Source organism: Sorghum bicolor, chromosome 4 (assembly GCF_000003195.3).
Source record: "Sorghum bicolor cultivar BTx623 chromosome 4, Sorghum_bicolor_NCBIv3, whole genome shotgun sequence".
Classification (NCBI taxonomy): Eukaryota; Viridiplantae; Streptophyta; class Magnoliopsida; order Poales; family Poaceae; genus Sorghum; species Sorghum bicolor.
The window spans coordinates 1334187-1358687 of record NC_012873.2 but is presented as its reverse complement, the minus strand read 5'-3'; the positions used below and the strand labels follow the sequence as shown (position 1 = coordinate 1358687).

General features: G+C 44.4%; 2 protein-coding genes, 2 non-coding genes and 1 pseudogene across 7 annotated transcripts; 3 read left to right on the top strand and 2 right to left on the bottom strand.

Annotated features, from left to right (window-relative positions):
- Window positions 879-951, bottom strand: TRNAR-CCU. Its single transcript has one exon. It is a non-coding gene; the product is annotated as a tRNA-Arg (tRNA).
- LOC8068247 (methyltransferase-like protein 23) lies at window positions 1858-4122 on the bottom strand. 4 transcript variants are annotated; one of them, XM_021458891.1, is made up of 8 exons: window positions 3863-4111; window positions 3399-3503; window positions 3028-3114; window positions 2879-2929; window positions 2655-2748; window positions 2409-2493; window positions 2152-2320; window positions 1858-2064 (listed from the first exon to the last, which is right to left on the bottom strand). In XM_021458891.1, the coding sequence occupies exons 1-7, from the start codon at window positions 4076-4078 to the stop codon at window positions 2164-2166; spliced, it is 795 nt and encodes a 264-aa protein (XP_021314566.1). In that variant the 5' UTR covers window positions 4079-4111; the 3' UTR covers window positions 1858-2064; window positions 2152-2163. The 4 variants fall into 4 exon arrangements, with proteins under 4 accessions (XP_021314566.1, XP_021314565.1, XP_002451411.2 ...); XM_021458890.1 differs by having other exon boundaries at window positions 1858-2320; window positions 3863-4122; XM_002451366.2 differs by having other exon boundaries at window positions 1858-2320; window positions 3073-3114; window positions 3863-4112.
- Window positions 5092-5164, top strand: TRNAA-AGC. The gene has a single exon. It is a non-coding gene; the product is annotated as a tRNA-Ala (tRNA).
- On the top strand, window positions 7615-10974 carry LOC8068246 (annotated as a pseudogene).
- On the top strand, window positions 17555-21087 carry LOC8068245 (phospholipase D delta). Its single transcript, XM_021460297.1, has 4 exons — window positions 17555-18730; window positions 18998-19114; window positions 19295-19489; window positions 19586-21087. Exons 1-4 carry the CDS (start codon window positions 17678-17680, stop codon window positions 20978-20980), a joined length of 2760 nt encoding a protein of 919 aa, XP_021315972.1. The 5' UTR covers window positions 17555-17677; the 3' UTR covers window positions 20981-21087.

Genomic DNA, 24501 nt, shown 5'->3' with positions numbered 1-24501 from the left:
GTGTGCACTCTTTCTTTGCGATTTCAGCTGTAAGTAGCCATTTCAATCATCCATCGGTGATTTTTTTTTAATGTCCCATAGAGTGGCAGAATATTCGGTGCAAACCACATCTTACGTGTAATTCATGAAAACCTCATTAAAACCATACTTTGGAGTTTTCAAAAAATTTAAAACTATGCATACCATTTGTATCTATAGATGTGAATGGTCACGAAATTTGAGATTCAAACTCGTTTTGTAACAATTTCTATGAAAATAACAAATTTCATTTTCATATGCACGAGAATTCCTAAAATTGTATCCTCTAGTGCATATGCAAGTGAAATTTGTAATTTTCATATATTTTTTATAAAACGAGTTTGAATCTCAAATTTTGTGACAACACATATCTATATATAGATGTACTATTAGTGTGGAAGTTTTTTTTTTTGAAAACTCCTACATATGGTTTATTTTGTAAAGGGTTTTCACGATACCGAATATTTTTTACCATACTCAACAGTGAGCATGGATTCAATTCTAGTGAAGGTCTCAAGGTCAAGGATATAAGCGGTGGTGAGTTTACTGCCTTGTTGCACAGTCTGGTCTTGTGTGGTCACATTGCTCCGATGTTTGTCTGTGTAATCAAACCCTCTATTCCCCTCCTATGTCTTAGCCGGTCCAGGGATGGCTTGTGTTAATAGCAGGTGAGGACAGTAATTGTGTGAAAAAAGTAAATAAAAAATAAAAATCCGCGCCAGGGATGGCTTGTGTTAATAACAGGTGAGGACAGTAAAAAGATTGCGGCAAAAACAAAAAAAGAAAACAAAACAAAATCAAAATGGGACAGTAAAAAGATTGCTGCAGCAGTGTGTGCAAAAAGTAAATAAAAAAAATTCCGCGCCAGGTAGGGGTCGAACCTACGGCCTTCTGCTTAGGAAACAGACGCTCTATCCACTGAGCTACAGGCGCTTTTTATATGCTTTAGTTCTGTAATTATGTTAATATTTGTTTTCTTCTCAGCATTTGCAAGCATAGGTGGATCCACCACTAGGGCGAGCTAGGTCAGCCGCCTTAGGTCCTCTTGAGGCTGATCTGACACCCCCATAGAAATTTTAGACATTAGAGCAAAGGAAGAAGATGCTCCTCGAGTATCCGACGGAGGTTGAAGACAACTTAGACGTCTTGGGCCATCATGTGTGCTTCAGCCCATATAAAAAACCACAGGCCCACAAAGCGCAATAAGAATACGACCGACATTTCTCATGTTTCTCATTGTTTTCGACTTCTGACTTCCCTATCGTCTCTCTCGCTAATTCACTGCGTGGGGTTGTAGGTATTTTCATTTTTTATTTGACTTTTTCACAAAGCTAATTGTTTAAAATTTGATTAAGGATGAATCATCGAATGATTTGGTAAAGTCAGTTTAGAACTATTAGTATTAGTATGTATGGCTTCTCTTAATTTAAGGAACAAACTTCTCTAATTTTGATGTGGAAAATATATGCTGAAAACTTCAATATTGGTCAAATTATTATGTTGCCTAAGCAACTTAAGGAATTTGTTGGCTTATGTCGCCATTGGTTCACCAAAATTTTATAGCATAAGTTCTAGGTCATTTCTCGAGCTGGATTCGCCACTGTTTGCAAGTTACTTCCATTCCTGTGCAAGAGAGACAACGCTGGAAATTGTGTGCACTAACAACAGTAAATGGTGAAAACTTCAAACAACCTATATTGTTCACTCAGCCTGTAAGGTTTCATCATAAAAAGAAGGAATTCTTGCAAAAAAGAAAAAGAAAAAAGAAAGAAAGATGGTTTTGAAAAAAGCTGAGAAAAGCTCGTTCTGCAAAAATATGTGTTTAGCTCATCGAACACATGAATAAACAGATGGGCATCTCTGCACGTTTTTTAGGCAATCTACATTTTTTTCGCAGTTAGAACGAACCGATGACTTCTTTAAAATTAAAAAGAAAATCCTTGTGATGACAGTCCAAATGGATGAATTGACATGGAGCCGCTCGCTACATCATGTATGCAGAGGACCAAATATGGCATTTTATTTCTATGTGCTTTTCATCAACTCCTGTAAAACGTGTAACCCACGAAGCATAAATCATTCTGAATCACATACGCTTGCAGATTTTCTGACCCATGAAATAAGCTCCCTCACCTCACCCCAGGGTCATTTATGTTTTTCCTTGTCAAGCGTGATTTCAACAAGCTGAATATTCCCCTGAAGTGAAGCAGCCTTGCATGGTGGGAGGAAGGAGAAACCATCCAGGAGTTTCAAACACTTCAAGCCCCACTTGACCATCAAAAACTCAATCAGATGATGACCACTGCGTAGAGAAATGAAACTGATTCATCAAAATTTTTGCTTGCCACACTTCTTCCAAGTGCAACAGGGATGAAATGATTCGTTGGTACCTGCGGTTGTGGTATGTGGTTATGAAAACCGCCCCAGAAGAATTTTCGAGAAGAAAGGTCACCGTGGCGAACAGATCATCAAAATCTTGCCAAAATAGATGCAGTGGTATGTCAGTCAGCCAAAATGATGACAAATACAAATGGAAATAGGTAGGTATTCAGTGAATGGATGGGACACAAATGATCATCCACATTTAAGAAATAGCAGTAATAGACTGAAAACGGTAGAGTAGAATGGTAGCTCACTTGATGAGTCATAAAGTACATCAGCTCCAAGAATAATGTCAGGACGTAAATCAAATACCGTTTCATCCCAGTCTCCCCATGTAAGTCCTGAAACCTGCATGGTTATGGATTAACCCTAAGCTCTCTGAATTCTTCTTTTTTTCTTTTTTGTTTTTGCGAAGATAAGCTCTCTGAATTCCATGGGATGCAACATGTAAATCTCTGTATGTGAAATCAAACCATACAGTACAACTGGCGTTATTGAGAGCACATATGCTTCTGATGTTGTTTAGTACCTATAGTCAGTAAAAACAAGGAGCAAATTAACCATACTGAAGCTCTGACAAGGATGAAATGATAAGGATTCCTAAGATGGATTGGAATTGGAATTCACTTCTGTATTCTGTGCAATGTCTGTTAGTGTTACATCTGCTCCAACCTTTGCAGCTACTAATCCCGGCAGTGAGGTTCCCGCACCAAGCTGCAAATGATACGTGCAAAAATTAGATAAGAGCATAACTGTAGTATTGTTCCGTCCAACAATAATGTACGTGAATAGGAATGCCGGATTCCATAAAGAGAGGATTTTTCAGCCTCAGACATTGAGAATAATACCAAGGCCTTGGGACATACGAGCAAGTATTGAGCTAAGTTTTTCAGTGAAGAGTGAACTGCCATTTACACTTGGTGACAATAGCAAGTGGACAATGTTGGTGACTGGTGGATGGGAAGTTGAACAAACACAAAGATGGGAAGTAGTAGTACCTCAACAACTCTGGAAGCAGAGAACCGTGATCTCTGCTGCCAGACATACTCTGCAAGAATGACACTGCATGGCCAGACAAACATGCCGTAGTCCTCTTCGATGTTCTGTATGTAAACCCAACCAAAAGGAAGTCAGGACACAAGAGCACAGCAAGAGAAGCATGGGTAAAAACTAAAGAATCCAAAGCAAGGGCGCGTGCTTCGTGTAGCACCACCAGGCAGCAAGCGGCTTAGCAGCAATTTATCAAGCACTTGCTGGGCATTCCTTCAGCCACCGCCCACCAGCAATGGCAACCTCCTAGACGCGATCGAGGTTTAAAGACGTCGTAAGGACAGTCCGGACGAAACGATCGGCCCCAGGCCCCAGCATATGAGATATGAGCGGAGCTGTGGCTCTCGGCTAGCTATGCGACGCGAGCGTGGAGACTGGAGAGGGACGAGATGGCAGGCTGCGGGTACGGTACCTCGATGATGTCGACCCGGAGGTCGTGGTGGCGCTCGGACGCACTGCCTCCGAAGTAGTGCCGCGATACGGTGGTCATACGCGTGGGCGTGGCAGCGGCCCGGTCACCGCCGCCGCCGCCGCCTTCCATGCAGTTGCCTCGTGACAGGTCCAAGCAGTTGACTCGTGATGAGCTAGGGGACGCGCTGGTGCCTGGTGAAGCGACGATGGGTCGCATTTTTTGAAGCTCAATTGGCTGTCCGTGGTGTCATTGTCACCGTGGCGTCAAACTTTACAAGATTATTGGAATGACTTATAAATTGGATGAAGGGAGTATTAAGTAATGAGCTGTCCATTCCAAGTTAAAGAAATTTGTCTTACGACAAAGGTCTACGATTTTAAACAGAGGGTGTACAAGACAGGCCATTGTAGTTCTGAAGTTCCTATCCTGTAAGATTCTTTATTAATGCATATAAGGCCCAGATTTCTGAAAAGCTTTGAGTTGAAATGTTAAAGATTAACAGAAATCACACGCTAAGTTGTATGGTGTTTATTTTGTATAAAACCATGAAGGAAAAGATGCAATTAGGGGATATAAAAAAGAAGGATACATGTCGGCATTAGAGTCAACACACAGCCATGCACCGCCACCAGCTCCAGTTAGCTTTGAAACCAGGCTATATTTCAGAGTGCTTCGCAGCACAGTTTTTATAGAAGAATGTTGACTCCCAGGCACTGAAGCAAACCTTGGTTCATCTCCATAAGCTCTGCTAGCTTATCCTCGTTAGAGGTGATGGCTATTTCATCCTCGGCCGCTAACTCAACAATGCTTTGAAAGCTCTTCACTAATAGAGTTCACTGCATGGCAGACAGAAGCCATATATAGCATCTGGATGCCTAGATGCTCTTTCAGACACACCAGCAACCAGGGCCTTTGTGTTCCTACCAACTCTTGTATCAGTAATAAGCATTTTGACTGGGTTCCTGGACTCCATAGGGCACCAGCAGCAGCAAGGCAACCGCCACCTAGAAGGTCGTTGTGGGGGTGCTTGGACGCGCTGCCGCCGAAGTAGTGCCGGGACACAGTGGTCATACGCGCGGTGGCAATGGCAGCGGCCCGGCCACCGGAGCCGGAGTCTTCTATAGCTGACACCAATTGACTGGACGGTGTTGCAATGCATGAAGAACAAATTGACTGCTGATGTTGTTTCTACGTTCAAGTAGTGTGTTACTTGTACCATTAACAAATCTGGGGATGTAGCTCAGATGGTAGAGCGCTCGCTTAGCATGCGAGAGGTACGGGGATCGATACCCCGCATCTCCAATTTCTGATATTTTTTTCCGTCCCTTTTCACTTCTTCCTCTATTTTTTATTTAGATTTCACTTCTTCCTCTATTTTTTATTTAGATTTTTCCCCTTCCCGTTTCACTTCTTCCTCTATTTTTTTTAATTTTGATTTCTTCTAAAAAAACTGACTTCAGGATTTTCAGTTTCTTCCTCTACTTTTTATTTAGATTTTTCCCCTTCCCGTTTCACTTCTTCCTCTATTTTTTTTTTAAAATTTTGATTTCTTCTAAAAAAGCTGACTTCAAGATTTTCAGTTTCTTCCTCTATTTTTTATTTAGATTTTTCCCCTTCCCGTTTCACTTCTTCCTCTATTTTTTTTTAATTTTGATTTCTTCTAAAAAAACTGACTTCAGGATTTTCAGTTCTTTCTGTGGTGCCAGCAGTACACTTCTTTTGGCTTCAAGCTTTTCAGTTCTTTCTCCACTTTTAGATTTAGATTATCTTTTTTTTGGCTTTAGGGTTTTCTTGCTGTAGTACCAGCACTACATGCAAATCAGAGTAGAGCAGCCTTAGCTAGCGAGTCTATCTGCTCATATGGCTCTCCCCTCATGATGTCACAAGGACGTGGGTTTCGTGTTCCCTGCATTCTAGACACGGCACGGCCCTCGTATTCGTATCATTCTGATACGGTCTAAAATATTTTTATGCCATGCCAACAAGACGTACGTCGTGATCCGCTTCCAAATGGTACCTCCCAGATCCTAGCTCTATATAATAAGCGCAAAGAACGGAGTAAACCACAACACCACACAACCAGATAATAAAGCGCACCAAATTATCGGGCCGGGGCCATCGCCAACTATGGCGGCTGGGCCGACGAGAGAACCTCATCCTCATTAGGGCAGCCGTCATTTCTGTTTTGTTTGTTTCTTGTTTTTTTTTTACCATTGGTCAAAAATAACTGTAACATTTTTTTTTGAATTACACGAGTATAAATATAGACGCTCGACATGTACGTACACTTATACATGTACGCAAACCCGACTAGCAATTTTTAATGAGCGACTTGTCTCTCACTGTCTACTAAGGTCAGTCTTAGTGAGAATTTCATGTGAATTTTATTTATATTATTAGTCATAGGCATTTTTATGACATGGCAATAATAAGACATAAAACGACCTCTGAAAAAAAAATATCAAAAATCAATCATGTGCGTCGTATTTCTTTTAAACATCCAAGCTAAGATCACATCGAAAATCAACTATTTAGTTAGCGATGACATGTTTATGGATTCCGTTGCAAACCACCGACATAAATATATAATTACTGCTGACTTGCTTTACGCGTACAAATTTCCAAAAGACGTGCACTAAAGCAATTCTAAAAAATCCCCCCTATATCTATGGGGTGTTTAGTTCCTCATAGAATCCAAAATACAAAATGCCGACTACTTTGAAGTGATGAAATGCAAAATGCCAAAATTTTCAGGGTCATATTTAGTTCCATTCAAAATACAGAATTTATTGTTGTCATAAAACCTCTTGAGGCTCATTTTGGGTTTTTTTTGCCCGTCGAGGCCAAAATCCAAAATGGAAAATAACTATCGTTTTGTCAATTTTTTTACATGATGTTTAGTTTTATTTTATAAAATGATAGACTAAAATCCAATTTTTTTTAAAAAAAAGAAATAGGAACTAAACACCCCCTATATAGAAATAAGCCAAACTTTGTCAAAGGATCTGACATCCGGTTGGAATTCCGGGTGCTTCCGAGTAATTGCTGGTGTCGTCAGTTGGAAACTGACAAAGACCGCACTGGACTCATAGTGTGAGGGCAATAAGTACATAAAGTTTGTCAAAGGATCTGACATCCGGTTGGAATTCCGGGTGCTTCCGAGTAATTGCTGGTGTCGTTCGTTGGAAACTGACAAAGACCGCACTGGACTCATAGTGTGAGGGCAATAAGTACATAAAGAAAATTTGGCAACATTCATGGTCTAGAATAGTCTAGGCACTATCGAAGTCCATGCACATAAAGTTGGGTATGAAGTTGCATCCACATAAAAAGCACAATCGGCATCAATTGATTGAGAAGAAATTTCTTCTTGAATCTTTTCGTCAACCACGTCAAGAAGGGGCCATTTCTTGCAGACATTGTCTGTTTTCTTCGGTCATTATACAATAAGAACACGGCATGGAATTAGCCGAGTCAAAAGAAACTTTAGTGACCATGACGTGTATTTTGGGAGTTTAGACTTTAGAGATCTATACGCAGTGCTAGAGCAAATTAGATGGTGGTGCACTTGCCTTGTGGGTGTATAGATTTGTATTATACGGGGTACATATATGATGAAACTTTACAAAAATCTATTGTTTTCATAAATTTTGGGTGGTGCATCTGCACCCACTGTCATCTATGTAGCTTCGCCCCTGTCTATACGACACTCTTGGCCAAGTTTAAGATCTGCCGGTGTATTTTATACTTGAACTTAAATCACTGGTGGCCACATTGCTACATCAGTAGGGGTGTTTTCCCTTCCTGTTTCATCAAAAAGAAAAAAAAGGAATGACTGGTTCAACTACATATACCCCCCACCACCTATCCTCAGTTTCTGCCTCAATGCATGAAGAAACACATACCTGCAAATTAAAGACTAATTGAAACTCTCCTGATAGAAAGGAAGATAGATAGACCCCAGAGGAAGCTAGCCCATGGCCATGGCTGTGCGCAATCCAAAAATGGCCAGGCACTTGATCCAAGTTACAGTAATAATTCTTTCCATGTGTTGCCTCCTCGTCGTTGCCCAGCAAAGCTCATCAGCCCCAGCAGCGCCTGCACCTGCACCTGCACTCCCACCAAGCACTCTCTGCATCCCCCGAGAGCGTGATGCCCTGCTTGTCCTCAAAGCTGGCCTCACAGATCCGGGCAACTACCTGTCGTCTTGGCAAGCAGGGCAAGACTGCTGCCGGTGGAGTGGCATTCAGTGCAGCAACCGAACCGGCCATGTCATCCAGCTCCAGATCAACAGCAAGGATCCTGACGCCAAACAGTCTGTGGGACTGGGAACCATAGGAGGCGAGGTGAGCTCGTCCTTGCTTTCTTTACGACACTTACAGAAATTGGACCTCTCCTGGAACAACTTTGGTGGTAGACCAATCCCAGAGCTCATCGGTGCCATCAGAAGCTTGATGTATCTTGACCTTAGCTATTCAAATTTCGGTGGGCGAATCCCTCCGCACCTAGGCAACCTCTCAAATTTGCTTGAGCTTACTATATACAACGAAGAAACTTCACAAAGTTTGTACGCCACTGATCTTGCCTGGGTGACACGCCTTGGCAAGCTACAGTCACTCAGTATGTATGGGGTGAACCTCAGCACAGTCATCGATTGGGCTCATGCCATCAACATGCTTTCATCTCTGTCGGACCTTGATCTAAGTTCCTGTGGACTTCAGAACATCATTCCTGCCCCGTTGCATGTCAACCTAACATCCCTTGAAAACCTCTATCTCCGTTCCAACTCATTTTATTCGTCTCTTGGAGCCAAGAACTTGTTCTGGAATCTTTTGGGCTTATGACAGCGGAATCCAAGGTCCTATCCCTGACACAATTGGTAACTTGACCTCCCTACAATATTTGAATCTTTACAATAACAGCATCACTGGCCCTTTGCCATCCACCATAGGGACTCTAAAGAAAATACAAACCCTGCAACTATCGAAGAACTTCATCAGCATGGACATAGCAGAACTACTGCGTAGGTTGCCAAAGCAAGGGTTGCAACAACTCTTCTTGAATTATAACAATTTGACAGGGAGCTTGCCACCTCTGATTGGGGAGTTTAGCAGTTTGACAAGTCTTTGGATCCAACACAATCATCTGTCAGGAGATATACCTGTTGCAATACGGAAACTCATAAATTTGGAAGAGCTGTGGCTAAGCTCAAATAACCTGCAGGGTATAATCACTGAAGATCATTTTACAAATATGTCTTCTCTACAACATCTCTGGATATCTGATAATTCCTTGACTTTGCGGGTAGAGAATACATGGAACACCCCATTCAGATTAATTTCAGCTGGCTTTAGCTCTTGTGTGCTAGGGCCTCAATTTCCAGCATGGCTCAGCAGTCAGCCAATTAACACACTAGATATTTCAAACACAAGCATAAATGATTACATACCTGATGAGTTTTGGACTGCGACTTTAAGTACTATCAGTGTTTTGGATTTGTCAAGAAATCAGCTTGTTGGCAGGCTTCCCACATATTTCGGCAGTTTGAGAGTATCTTCATTGGACATCAGTTCTAACCAACTTGTTGGCCCGATTCCTAAACTTCCAAACAATCTATACTACTTAGACCTCTCTGAAAACAATATATCAGGCAAACTGCCATCGGATATTGGGGCACCAATGCTGGGAACACTACTTCTCTTCAATAATTCGATTTCTGGAACCATTCCTTGCTCCTTGCTTCAGTTGCAACAGTTGAAATTTCTGGACCTATCAGAAAACCTACTAAACGAGACATTGCCCAATTGCCTTCATGGGTCTGAAGCATCAACTATTCAGTTGCTCAACTTGAATAGCAACAACCTTTCAGGAACATTCCCTTTGTTTCTTCAGAGTTGTAAACAGTTAAAATTTCTTGATCTAGCATACAATAAATTTTCTGGGAGCATACCATCATGGATTGGGGAAATTTCATCGGATTTGTCGTTTTTACGGCTACGCTCAAATATGTTTTCTGGTGGCATTCCCATCCAAATCACTAGGATGAAGGGGCTTCAATATCTAGACCTTGCATGTAACAACTTCACAGGGAACATACCACTGTCACTTGGAAACCTGGAAGCTATGGCTCATACTCCCAATAACAATAGTGCACTTTTCAGTGTTACCAACACTGGATTTGTTGGTGTTTTCCTGTACAGACCTGTACGAACTGATAGTTTATTAGTGGTCACCAAAGGTCAACAGCTTGAATTTGCAAGTGGAATTGCTTACATGGTAAGCATTGATTTGTCTTGCAACAGTTTAACAGGGCAAATACCTGAAGAAGTTGGGCTGCTCATTGCACTGAGAAACTTGAACTTGTCATGGAATCATCTCAGCAGCAGAATCCCCTCAAGTATTGGGGGACTACTTGCGCTAGAATCTTTTGATCTATCTCATAATGAGCTCTCTGGTGAAATCCCTAACAGTTTGTCTGACCTAACATCACTGGTCAGCTTGAACTTGTCCTATAATGATTTAACTGGGCAGATACCATCTGGGAATCAACTGAGAACTCTGGAGAACCAGGCATCCAGCTATATTGGCAACCCAGGTCTCTGCGGTCCACCTCTCCCCAACAATTGTTCAGCAACTGACACGGCTCCGAGTGGCCCTGAAGAGAAAGAAGTTTCCTTATACCTCGGCATGGGCATAGGATGTGTTATGGGTCTTTGGATAGTCTTCATTGCCCTCTTGTTCAAGAGAAAATGGAGAATCATTTGCTTCTCATTTACGGACCACATGTATGACTGGGTTTACGTGCAAGTGGCTGTGAACTGGGCTACAATGACACGAAAAACCTGTCAAAACAGAGATCAGAATTAAGTGGAGAAGATTAGTCCAAAAGCAGAAAGGCCGTTGGCCCTTTATATACTTATTAAAAGTAAGCGCTCTTCACGTACTTTTGAGGATTCAATGTTCATTAAGTTTTACAGTTTGCAATGTTTCCATTTGGTTTGCACATGATTTTGTACATGCAACATGAATAAAGGTGGGCTCTGTCCGTGCGTTACATTGTAAACTATACTAGTTATACCACCAAGTTTGAATGAAAATTTCAGTTGGGATCCTCTCCCCTGGTTGTTGCCTTGGAAAGAAAAAAAATGGGCTGGACAATGGACATATTGGTTGGGTTATCTGCAAGTCAATTGTTCAGTTTGGTGTTTCTCTAGAAGTCCTGCCGAAGGATTCAGTAATCCTAAGGAATTTGTACTATAGAAATATTTAGTTTGTAGACATCTTTAGTTTGCAGGAAACGCACCTTAGGAAATCCAAAGGAATATTGTTGGCACCCTACGTACGGTTTCACATGAACTTTACTGGGAGAAAAAAAACATCCCCCAGAACATCCCCCGGACAATGATAATATTACTATCAAGTTTTAAAATCAACAGGTAGTTTTGGAACTAGTCTGTGTATCAACTCGATGTGCTGCTCTTTGATTTAATATAAACTTCCATTTTCAAAAAAGAACATAGTCTTGGAACCAAAATATCATCGGATCTAGTTAAATCTGGTCTCCTCCGTTTTATCAAAATCTTTTAAAATCCGATCCCTCTCATTTCTCTCTCTCCGTATGACTCCAAGTCAGACACCTAGATGGCTCCCAATTGACAACTTGTCATAGGGGCTCCTATACTACACATCACTGCCATTATATAAAATAACGTATGGTGGCCTCTACTCTTCTGACTAACTGTTAGTTTTTCATTGCTTTCAAAAAAAAAATGTTAGTATTCAGGACTTACTTATTAATAAGGTCTATTTGTTTGAGCTGCAGCTTTTGATTGAAAGATATTCATAATAAATTTTTAGCACACCAAAAACTAGAAAAGCTCTGGTCAGTGTAGGTTTTAGTTTTTACTCCCCTATCCTGAAAGAATCAATTTCTAGAGTTGTATTAAATCAAACTTTTTAAACTTTAATTGAATTTCTTGAAAAAAGAACGCTAAAATTTATATTACCAAATTAGTATCATTAGATTTATAATAGAATATATTTTCATAACATGCTCATTTTACGTCATAGATATTTATCATAGAATATATTACCAAATTAGTATCATGCTAAAATTTATATTACCAAATTAGTATCATTCTAATTGACGTTCTTTTCTATAAAATTAGTCAAACTTAAAAAGTTTGACCGACACAGATTCTAGAAATCGATTATTTCAGAACAAGGGGGAGTAGTTTATTTCCCCTAGAAGCTTTTTTCAGTTTTTGAAAGACCAGCTCAATAGGTAGACTGTTTGTTTTAGTTTCTAACTTCTGATGGTAGAAGCCAACAAAAAGACGAAACAAACATATAGCTACGTGCAATTGGAGAGGAGACTTTTCCTGTAATTACCGATTTATACTGATGTCCTCCTTGACTCCGGCTTACTTGTAGAACACGCGCGCGGGGGGGGGGGTTGGGGTGGAGAAGCAAGGAATGATGACCCTTTTTCTCTTGACGATCAATCTAATACCATGTTTAAAGAATAGGCCCTAAAACGTGCACTATAGGGCTTGTTTAGATACACTCAAAAACCCAAAACTTTACAAGATTCCCCGTCACATCGAATTTTGCGACACATGCATGAAACATTAAATATAGATAAAAAGATAATTAATTGCACAGTTTACCTGTAAATCACGAGACGAATCTTTTAAGCCTAGTTGCTCCATAATTGGATAATGTTTGTCAAATAAAAACAAAAGTGCTACAGTGTCAAAATCCAAAAATATTTTGGATCTAAACAAGGCCATAGTCGAATAAAAAAGTACAAATTTGATAATAACAATTTTTAACAATAGAAGGATATTATGCCGCCTGGGTACTACAGAGACCGGGCAAGCTACCACTATTGGAATCTCGTGTTTTGCCTAGTGTTCAGGGCACTCGGCAAGTGATAAAAAACACTCGGCAAACCGGTTGCCCAGTGCCGCACTCGGTAAAGCCGAGACGGCATAACGGCAAAGTAGGCTTTGCCAAGTGTCTTTTTCGGGCACTCGACAAAGTCTTTGCCGAGTGCCCGTTTGACACTCGGCAAACAAAAGTAGTCGTCACGGCCAACCTAACAGAGGTGGTTTGCCAAGTGTATGAGGCCCAACACTCGGCAAAGATATTTTAAAAAAAGTCTTAGGTTTGCCTAGTGTCCGGGACAGGACACTCGGCAAAGCAGCAAGGTTTGCCTAATGTCCTAGCCTGGACACTCGGCAAAGCCATCGGGTTTGCCTAGTGTCCTGGCCTGGACACTCAGCAAACCATCTTTCCCAGGTGCCCAGCTGAAAGGTCCTTATTTGGTTTTGGTAATTGAGTGACAACTTAGGTGGACTAATAGTGTTTATGTGAGATACATAGGAGATTAGTCCACAGGTGATTATGTGATGATGAAGGAGCTCATTGCATATGAGACATGACATGGAGTCATGTGACCAAGGTGGAGAAGATCAAGATGAGGCTTGGCTTGATGGACCGGTTGCAAGAGTGAAGGGCAAGTCGGAGGCTTTGAAGCGAGGGACCGCGTGTGACGGTGAAGCTTGAGCAAGACTTGGCGCCGATGGACCGAGGCAACGGTGAAGAGCAAGTGAGGTCAAGATCGATGAACCAATACGGTCACGTGATGATATGAAGTGGATCATATCATTTGGTGATTGGTTGGTGCATGTGTTGCATCAACATTGGAGGAGATGAAATGGAAAGCGCAAGGCAAAGGTATAACCTAGGGCTTTTCCATTTCACCGGTCATAGGTGTGTAGAGAAGTTTATGACCGGATTTAGGATAGATGGCCGTACTATCAAGAGGGGCAAACTTGTTTGCATATCGGTCATCTAGTGCCACTTGAGCGATCTAACTTTGCATACGTGTTAGGATCGAGTGGCGTGGCAAGTTTGAGAAGCTAACTCCTTTGGTGAAAATGTTTGTGAAATGCTAACACACATGCACATGGTGGTGTACACTTGGTGGTGTTGACACATTTACAAAGGAGGTGGAGTTCCTAGGGTAGAGAGAGGTGTGGACTTCTCTCTCCCTCCCGCCGAGCAAGCTCGGCGGGATTCGGCGCTTTTGAGAAAAATAAGTGTTTATTTTCTATTGCGCCGGTGAGAATTTTGGAGAAGTCGCGGGAGTGTTTCTCGCTCACCGGACGCTAAGTGCAGAGGCACCAGAGAGAGTGTGGTGTCTGTGGCGCAGGTGTGGTGTCTGTGTGGTGTGGTGTCTGTGGCGCAGGTGTGCACCGGACGCACCGGAGAGAGTCCGGTGCTCAGCGTCCGGTGTGCGGGCGGTTTGGCGACCCTCTCTGCACATGAGTCCGGTGAGCACCGGACGCTGAGGGTGCGTCCGGTGGCTTGCGTCCGGTGATCGTGCGACTTTGCGGAGCTCTCTGCGCACGAGTCCGGTGTGCACCGAACGCGTCCGGTGTGACGCAGTTGAGCGTCCGGTGGTGCTGTGCAGGCGCGCGTGCGCAGTAGCCGTTGGCGGCAACGGTCGAGTTCAAACGGCTAGTGACACGTGGCAGTCAGCTGAGCACCGGACGCTGGGGGTTGAGCGTCCGGTGGCTCCCTGTGAGCGTCCGGTGCCCACGTGTTTTACCCAGTGAAGGGGCAACGGCTAGTTTAGCCCTTGGGGCTATAAATAGAAGTGGTGGCCGGCCTTGGTCGGTGCTGAGCACCCTTGGGACTTAGTGTCCATGCTTGGGGAGTGATAGGAAAGCCTCTAACTCACTTGTGCTTGCAAGAGTGCGAATCAATAGCGAGTGAGTGATTCTAGTGCGTTGCATTGAGAGATTGCATCGAGTGGCACTAGGTGTTCGTGTTGCAAGCCGGTGGTGCTTGTTACTCTTGGAGGTTGCCACCTCCTAGACGGCTTGGTGGCTTGTGACTCCGTCGAAGCACGCAAAGAGATTGTGCGGTGCTCCGGAGAAGAGATTGTGAGGGGTACGGTGCTCACCCCGCGGGGATCGCGAAGAGCAACTCTATTGGATCGTGCGTGTCATTGAGCTACCTCACTTGTGGGTAGGTTGTTGCGGTGTCCTAGTGGGGACGAGGTTCGTGTAACACCTCTTAGCCGCCGAACCACCAAGTGTTGGTCGACACAACGGGGACGTAACTTGGTGGCAACCAAGTGAACCTCGGGAGAAAATCATCGTGTCAACTTTGTTCTTCCCGTTGGTTTGCAAGTCCCTAACACAAGCTTGTATTTACATTCATATATTTGTGCTTGTGTAGTTGCTCTTGTAACTAGTTAGCTTGTGTAGCTTGCTAGTTACCTTCTTGCTTGTGTAGCTAGAAGTACTTCCCTTGCGTGACTAATTTGGTTTGTGTAACCTTGTTAGTCACATTGCTTAGTTTGTGTAGCTAAGTATTTTGCGCTCTCTAATTTGGCATTAGTTGCCTTGTTATTGAGCTTTGCTAGTGAGCTTAGGAGCTTTGTGCTTTTGCTTACTAGTTGTGTAGGAGCTCCCCCGTCTTGCAAAGTACTAGTGGCATAGGTTTGTGTGACCTTGCTCCTAGAATTGGTTAGGTGAGCTCTTGCTAAGGTAGCACCTTGTTTGCTTGTTTAGGATCTTTTACAAGGTGTTAGAGAACTTAGATAGAGGGGTTTAGTCTTGGCTAGACCGATAGTTTTAATTCCGCACTTATTTCGGTTAGCCGACGCGATAAGTTTTAGAAAAGACTATTCACCCCCCTCTAGTCCGCCATCTCGACCCTTCACCAGCTCAGTCCTTTGTTGAGTGTTGTGGCCAAAACACTCGGCAAAGAGTATCTGGCACTAGGCAAACTGTATACTCGCCTTTGCCGAGGGTGGCACTCGGTAAATCACTCTTTTGTCGAGTGCCCGACATAAAACACTAGGCAAAGTATGTGACACTCGGCATAGAGCTCATCTCAATACAATACAAGTGTTGAGACAAAAATCATCTCAGTCCCTGTCCATTTCTAGTACGTCTCCCACTTGCTAATTGCAGATTAAGCTTTGTTTATGCCTTTAACTTCAGGGCTCACAACCGAAAGTTGCCATTAGCGGAAAGCATAATCCACCACTGTGTGCCGTGCAGGTGCTGCATGACGGCCGGACACACGCCAAGAATCGCATTCCATTCCCTCCTGGGCCTCCCGTCCCCTCACTCTCTCACTCTCTCATTCTCTCCTTTTACAAGCCACACGCCACTTCCTCCACACACACACCCACACACACACACACACACCTCGTGCTCTCTTGTCTTCTCTCGCTTCCGAACACAGGACAGGAATCATATAGATTTAGTAATCAGTTTGATTTCACATAAAAACACAAAGATAGAACAAGAAAAAGTTTCCAAAAGAGGCCTAACTAGTTCTGCCTCTCCCTCTCGCAAAGGGTGATGTTCTCTTCTTTTATGCTAAGTCGAATTTTCTTACATTTGATCAACTTTATAGATAAGATTATCAATACAAAATCAAATAAAATATATTAGAAAATATATCATGATGAATTCAATAATATTTGTTTGATAGCGTAAATGTTGCTATTTTCTTACTCTTTATTCTAAATTGTAAGTCATTTTGGCTTGTCTAGATTTAGAGAATGTTTGCTAGAGCTTCGGCTCTAGCCAAAACAGCTTCAACTTTTTTTTGGCTCTAGCTTTGACTCGTTAGAAAATGTTTGGTAAAATATCTTCTTCGAGTTGTTGAAAAAGATGAAATTTCTAAAATACTCTTTCTTTCTCTTCTTTCTCTCTCATCATTCTCTCTTCCCTTCAACTTCTCTCTCCACCTTATCCCGATTCCTGTTTTTCTCATGAACCACATATGCATCCTCTCTTCCTCACACACCCACACACATCCTCTCGTCTCGTCACCTCCTGTCCTTCGGCTCGCCCCAAAGGCTCCACCCTGGCCCCACGCTCTGGCTCTGGCCCTCCCCGACGCTTCCTTGCTCGCCATCTGCACACACGGAGGAAGGGAATTTATGCCCGAGCCCCCAAGGACGAAGGATGAAGCCGAGTGAAGCTAGTTTTTTTTTTTTCATCTCTCCTTCACCTTGCTGCCCTACAAAGCGTGAAATCCAGGACTACACGTGATGTGGAGTTTTGGTTTGCTTGATCCGTTTGGTTGGTGTTGTCTAGAAATAGCTTTAGAAGCCGTTTGGGAATTGCTATAAAAAATACTCTTATCTATCTAGACATAATGATATATCTAGATACTTAACAAAATCTATGTAATTGCTCTGCTCCTGGAAAAAATCGATTTCTAAAGTTGTCTGAAGTAAAAAAAAATAAGTTTAGCGGAGTTTATAGAAAAAAATGCATCAATATTTAGGACACCCAATTAGTATCATTAGGTACACTACAAACAACATTTTTTATAATGTGCTCATTTGGTATCACAAATATTTATACTCCCTCTAGTAAAAATTACAAGTCAAAGTTGTGTGAGAAGCTGTCTGAAGAGTCAAAGGATCTTACGTGTGACAAAATTGACTCTCCAATATTATTGAATATAATGACTTATAATTTTAATTTGGGATGGAGAGAGTTTTTCTTTTTACCTCATCAAACTTCAAAAATTTTAACTTAACACACCGTGTAACGCACGACAAAATCAGAATGACGCTCTCTGCGCGAGGATCGGACTACCTACTAGCTCTCTCACACAAAAGCTAGCATGGATGGCACGAGCTGGCGTGAGAGGCCATGCATGAGCTCCATTGCAACAATGCCGGCCAGCACCGACAAGAGCATTCCACACTCCTGAATCCTGATCCAAACTCCAAACCCCTGCTCTGCCTGCACCACAGATCGATCGACGATGTCGTACGGCAGCTCCGGCTCGCCGGCGTGGCTGTGGCTGCACGGCGACCTCAACCTCACCATCCACGAGGCGCGGGGCCTCCCCAACATGGACCTGCTCTCCACCATCCTCCGCCGCCTCTGCCTCTGCCCACCACTGGTGGGGATGACGACGCCGTCGACGCGCCCACGCTCGCTGCCCGACGACGACGACGACAGGGCTCATCACCGCGCCCACCCCCACAACCACCATCTCCGCGGCCGGCTGCACCGCCGCCGCCACGAGCCCCAGCCGCACGGGCACCTCCTGCTCCCGACCTCGGACCCTTACGCGGCGGTGGTGGTGGCCGGGCCGCACGAGACGACGGTGGCGCGCACCTTCGTGTACCGCAACTCGGAGGCGCCCAAGTGGGAGGCCAGCTTCCTGCTCCCGCTCGCGCACGCCGCCACCGGCCTCGAGTTCCACGTCAAGGACGCCGACCCTTTCGGCTCCGACCTCATCGGCGTCGCCTCGCTGCCCGCCGCCGCCGTCCTCGCCGCCGCCGACGCGCCCATCGTGTCTAAATGGCTCGACCTGAACCGCCCCGACGGCCGCCGCGGCCCGCCCAAGCCCGGTGGTGGGAGCGCCATCCGCATCTCCGCCACGTTCGTCCCCGCGGCTGCGGCGGCGTCCCGACAGCGCTCCGGCGGCGTGCCGGCGTACTTCCCGCTGCGGCGTGGCTGCGACGTGCGGCTGTACCAGGACGCGCACGTGGCGCCCGGCGAGGTGGACGGCGTCGGCCCCAGGTTCCGGCCCGGGCGGTGCTGGGAGGACCTGTGCATGGCGGTGCTGTGCGCGCAGCGCCTCGTCTACGTGGCCGGGTGGTCCGTGCACACCAGGGTCCAGCTCCTCCGGGAGGCCATGTCGCCGGAGATGGCGGCCAAGGCGGCCGAGCTGGAGGAGCTCGGCGGCGAGCCCGTGGAGAACATGAGCCTCGGCGAGCTGCTCAAGTACAAGTCCCAGGAGGGCGTCCGGGTGCTGCTCCTCGTCTGGGACGACAGGACCTCCCACGACAACTTCTTCGTCAAGACGGTTCGTTTGTGTTCAAATTCAAATTCAAAGCATCTAAAACTATATATATATATATATATATATATATATATATATATATATATAGGATTTGGGCCTTGTTTAGTTACACCCGAAATCTAAAAACTTTTACACAATTTGTCTGTAAATCATAAGACACACTCAGCAAGATGTGTATTTGCACACTTCTCAAAGCGAATCCAATGGGTAGAAGAGTGAGGTCATATGCCCTCAAGGGCAAAATAAACTTGCCCTAGATTGATGGTGCAGGGAGGAGTGATGCAGACGCGCGACGAGGAGACGAAGAAGTTCTTCAAGCACTCGTCAGTCATCTGCGTGCTGTCGCCGCGCTACCCAAGCAGCAAGCTCGGCCTCGTCAAACAAAAGGCAAGCGAGATTGTATTATTGTACAAAATACTTGTAAACTCATAAATTTGAAATATTTTGATTAGAAATACTTTGAAATAACTCATAAATTTGAAATATTTTGTTTACAAATACTTTTGAAAATACTTTGATTGATCGGAAGGAAAACTGAGTGCGACGTGTGCAGCTGCGGCCGTGCAGGTGGTGGGGACGCTGTACACGCACCACCAGAAGTGCGTGCTCGTCGACACGCCGGCGTCCGAGTCGACACGCCGGATCACGGCCTTCCTCGGCGGCCTCGACCTCTGCGGCGGCCGCTACGACACACCCAGCCACCGGCTCTTCCGCGACCTCAACACCGTCTTCCACGGCGACGTCTACAACCCCTTGTTTGGTGTACGTCTTCGCTCGCTCCGTCGCCATGAACGAACCTACGTACGGTGACTATGTCTCCATGATGCATGATCTCCATGATCTGCTCCTTGTTCGTAGGGGGACCTCAAGGGTCCGCGTCAGCCATGGCACGACCTCCACTGCCGGCTGGACGGGCCGGCGGCGTACGACGTCCTCAAGAACTTCGAGCAGCGGTGGCGGAAGGCGACCAAGCTGCGGGAGATGTTCGGCGGCAAAGCGGCGCACCGGAAGGACGACGCGCTGCTGAAGCTGGAGCGCATCCCCTGGATCCTCAGCCCCTCCAAGCGGCGCTCTGCCGGGGGCGACGCCGCCGCCGACGACGACAACGACGACGAGGAGCGGGACCAGCCTGCGCTGCACGTGGTGCCGGACGGCGACCCGGAGCGGTGGCACGCGCAGGTGTTCCGTTCCGTGGACGCCGGGTCAGTGAAGCGGTTCCCGCGTCCATGGGAGCGTGCCGAGATGTCCCGGCGCCACCTGGTCGGCGACAAGAACCTGGCGGTGGAGCAGAGCATCCACGCGGCGTACGTGGCGGCGATCCGGTCGGCGGAGCGGTTCGTGTACGTGGAGAACCAGTACTTCATCGGCGGCTCCTACGCCTGGCCGTCGTACCGGAACAGCGGCGCCTGCAACCTGGTGCCCATGGAGATCGCGCTCAAGGTCGCCAGCAAGATCCGCGCCGGCGAGCCGTTCGCGGCGTACGTGGTCATGCCAATGTGGCCGGAGGGCAACCCGAGCTCCGGTCCGGCACAGGAGATCCTCTTCTGGCAGAACCAGACCATGGAGATGATGTACAGGGTCGTCGCCGCGGCGGCGATGGAGGAGGGGAAAAGTGGCCACCCGACGGACTACCTCAACTTCTACTGCCTCGGCAACCGGGAGCCGGCGGCGGAGGACGCCGGCGGCGGCGACCGCGATAAATGGGCGGATCCGCCCGACGACGGCACGAGCTCCGCGGCGCCGGCGGCGCGTGCGCGGCGGCACCGGCGGTTCATGGTGTACGTGCACTCCAAGGGGATGATCGTGGACGACGAGTACGTCATCATCGGCTCCGCCAACATCAACCAGCGGTCGCTGGCGGGGTCGCGTGACACGGAGATCGCCGTCGGCGCGTACCAGCCGGACCACACGGGCGCCGACGGCGACGCCCCGCGCGGGAAGGTGCACGCGTACAGGATGTCGCTGTGGGAGGAGCACCTGGGGAAGGAGGCGGTCCGGCGGGCGGAGGTGCAGCGGCCGGAGTCGCCGGGCTGCGTCAAGCTGGTGAACGGGATAGCGAGGAGGAACTGGAGGAGGTACGCGGCCGACCACGACGACGGCAAGGGGCCGCTGCAGGGGCACCTGATGAGGTACCCGGTGCACGTCCAAGCCGACGGCAGGGTGGTGCCGCTGCCGGGCCAAGAGATGTTCCCTGACGTCGGCGGGAGGGTCGTCGGCGCGCCAAACAACCTGCCGGATTACCTGACAATGTAGCAGCCGGCGATGTATAGATTACAGAGCGTGTCTAGGAGCAGAGCAGCCAATAGCCATCATTGATGTACTCAATCCATCCTAAATTATAAGATGTTTGATTTTTTTAACACCAATTTGATCACTCGTCTTATATTCAAACATTTATGTAGAATATCATTTATTTTATCGTGGCTTGGTTTATTAACAAAAATTCTTCAAAAATAACTTAAATTTGAATATGTTTGTACAAATATTTTGAATAAGACGAGTAATCAAATTTGAGATAAAAAAATCAAATGTCTTATAATTTGAGATGGAGGGAGTATATATTTTGATGGCACTGCATCGGATTTTAGTGAAGAGTGAGCTAACGGTAACCACTTGCCCTCTTTGGAGCGCAATTTATTTATCTTCAAATTTTATGTATTTTTCTATAAAAATAAACTTATTTCTATGAAATTTCTACGTGATTCATGTAAAATTCATGCGATCTCTTATTGTTATTGCTCAGGAACGGAGGTTTGGGGAAGTTCTCTTTTTTTTAGCGATGTGGCTATTCATTAAATTTAATAGTAGATGATATGTTTGTTTTGTGCTTTGTACTCTCTCTGTATTAACTTATATATATTGATTTTAGTATGTTGATCTAGATATAGTGTATATCTAAGTGCATAGTAAAAATTATGTATCTAAAAAAATCAAAATATTTTCTAATTTAAAATAGAGAGAGTAATTTTTTATAATATTATCTCTAATGACATTTAAATTGGATCTAGGCTGGTTTCAAAATTGGTCCACACCAGTTTTGACCTAATAAAAACACTACAGAATAATATATAATTATACCACTTTGGTTTTTTTAACGGAATAAGACCACACCTATTCTATATACATACTTCCTCTGTCTCAAAATAAAAAACGTTCTCATTTTCTAAAAAGTTAACTTTTTTTTAACTTTGACAAACTATATACTCTTTCTGTCTCTAAAAGCTTCAACTTTTAGAGTTGACCTAAATCAAACTTTTAAACTTTGACCAATTTCTAGAAAAAACGTATATTGTATATTGTTTGCAGTCTTATGTTGCTTCATTCATCAAATTTCATCGGAAAGAATTTAGGGACAAGTCTCTGAATTTGAGCGCTCGAGATGCAGGCAGTCTTGCACGTCTCTCAATCCCACACCTTGCACCAGTACAACAATTATAGCATCTTTAAATACTGCAACAATTATAACATATTTAAATACTAAGAGCTAATATCGAGCTAAAAATTATCTGAACTAAATTAGACTTAGCCCACCCAAATAGAAGGGCTAATAGGTAAGTTGATTTTTTTTAGCTAAGTCTCTACTCTAAGTGTCTGTTTGATACACATAGCTTGCTACTAGTTGTTGGGGTAAAAATTAGCCCAAATTAGCTATGGTTGGTTAGCTAGTTGAAGACTTGATTAAAAAATTAAGTCACCTGCTCCTATCCGATTGGTTTATTTGGCTGTAAACTTGTTTATTTCTCTACCTATGTGAATGGTGTTCGATCCTAGCATGGGAATGTATTGATAAATTGCCTCATTTTTAATACTCTCTTTGCTTATGAAGAACTTGATTTCTAGAGTTGTTTTAAATCAAATATTTTTTATGCTTGAAAAAATCTACATAATAATATTCATGGAATTTCATGTAGCTGTAATTTAAATATTTAATAATACAATAATAACTATATCTTTTGTGGAATTTCATGTTGTTGTATTTTGAAGCCACTAATAATAATAAAATAGGATGATGATCAGATCTCCTTATTATTATACGTACCAAGAACCCCAAAACCTTAATCCCCCGTATGCATGTTTTTAAAAAATGTTAATAATGGACATGGTTATAGAGACTACACAATTTTTGAATCAAAGTTTTCCCTTTTAAAATAAAGCCCAATGGTCATTCCGAGCATCTCCAACAGTTTTGCATATTGCTTTTGCATTCTTGATTTTTGCCAAAATTTACAAAAACACCTCTCCAATAGTTTTGCATTTTTGGAAACTTGGCAAATTCCAGGGGAGGCTTGACATTTATGCAAGTTTGTCCACAACTTGGCAAACACCGATCTGTCGCGACTCCCGCGCGCGATCGGAAAACACCGATCGCGGTAGCAGTAAGATGGATCAGCGATCGTGGCTCAGCGGCCACCGGCCAGCGGCGATCGTGGACTACTTGCCGATCTCTAGGAGAACTTGCACTACTGCTTACCGATCTCCAGGCACTTCTTCCAGCAACCGCCCGTGGACTTGCCGATCTCCAGGGAGTAGCTACCGAGCCATGGGATGAAGCAACTGGCGGCAGACCTCCTCAACGCGAGTAGCGGCGGACTTCCTGGATACGCCAAGAAAGCCCGTGAACGGACCGAGACCGCGCGTGTGCGGCAGTTGGGTCCATATTTTGGTAAGTGGCAAGTCAGATTTGCAAAACTCTTTGAGATACCTTGTTTTTCTCCTTTCCATTTGCTTTTCAGAATTAAAAAACTCCAACAAATAACAAAGAAAAAAATGTCAAAATGTTGGAGATACTCGCCTACCAACGGTTAGAAACCTACAGTACCAAAAAAAACTTTGGTCCCCACTCTAGTCCCAAGTTCCCAACCGACTCGATCTTATGGCTCCTCAAGTTTATTTCACTACCGTCCATCCCCTCCCTTGGTGAGACCCAGCTAAATCGCTGATCACCAAAGAACTCCTCAACAGAATCAGAAACACCATCCCAAACGGTTCGCAGACCGCTAGGAAGATTACATCCAAGAGTAGAGCTAAGCTATGTGCTACTTTGTTACAAATCACGATTATAGACGACCTGATGTGTTATTACAAGCACTAAATTCAGAATTCAATAGAAGTTTCATCAGCTCAGTGATCACCGATAGCCGAGTACTCATCATCCTCCAGGGCCACCTTTATTCTATGCGTAAACAGTTTCCACACAAATATGCTGAACACCCATTGACGGCCTCCTGTACTACACCAGCGAGCCAGCTCGGCATGAAAGTAAGAGGTCTAGGTCCCTTCTTCCATTTGTGTAAGTGAGATTCTTAACTAAGTTATACATGATCCAATGGGTACGAAATTTTTACCATAGTTCAAGCATATAATAATGAGCCCACTATAAAAATGTTACCACAATTGAACCATAAGAACTACATATATGAATTATTTGTATTAATTATAGAAAACATAGATTTAAAGATACAACAAAAACTTTGTACTAAAGTATACAATATTATATATTCATTGTGTAGATGTACTCATCAAGAGTTCAACAAAATTGAATTTTTTATTTTATGATTTTTCTGTAATTTATTATGATTTTTCAACGATTTGACGAAAATAAATAAATAAAAAAGACAAAACCACCCTCTAAAACCACTCTGGGGTTATTTGACCGGTTTTGAAAAGTTCAAGAGGTAGAATATCCGGTTTTATATGATTTTATATAGTTTGAGAGATGAAGTATTCCACTGTTATATGTAGACTTTTTCCTCTACCAAATGTACATCTATCCC

Excerpts from the sequence above, each read along its gene's own strand:
- LOC8068247 (XM_021458890.1), bottom strand. The coding sequence starts at position 4,078 with ATGCGACCCATCGTCGCTTCACCAGGCACCAGCGCGTCCCCTAGCTCA. Across the intron at positions 3,115-3,398 it reads CTGCTTCCAGAGTTGTTGAG|CTTGGTGCGGGAACCTCACT; the intron begins GTACTACTACTT and ends TATCATTTGCAG. Across the intron at positions 2,321-2,408 it reads ACCACATACCACAACCGCAG|TGGTCATCATCTGATTGAGT; the intron begins GTACCAACGAAT and ends TTCTCTACGCAG.
- LOC8068245 (XM_021460297.1), top strand. The coding sequence starts at position 17,678 with ATGTCGTACGGCAGCTCCGGCTCGCCGGCGTGGCTGTGGCTGCACGGC. Across the intron at positions 19,115-19,294 it reads TCGGCCTCGTCAAACAAAAG|GTGGTGGGGACGCTGTACAC; the intron begins GCAAGCGAGATT and ends GCGGCCGTGCAG. Across the intron at positions 19,490-19,585 it reads TCTACAACCCCTTGTTTGGT|GGGGACCTCAAGGGTCCGCG; the intron begins GTACGTCTTCGC and ends CCTTGTTCGTAG.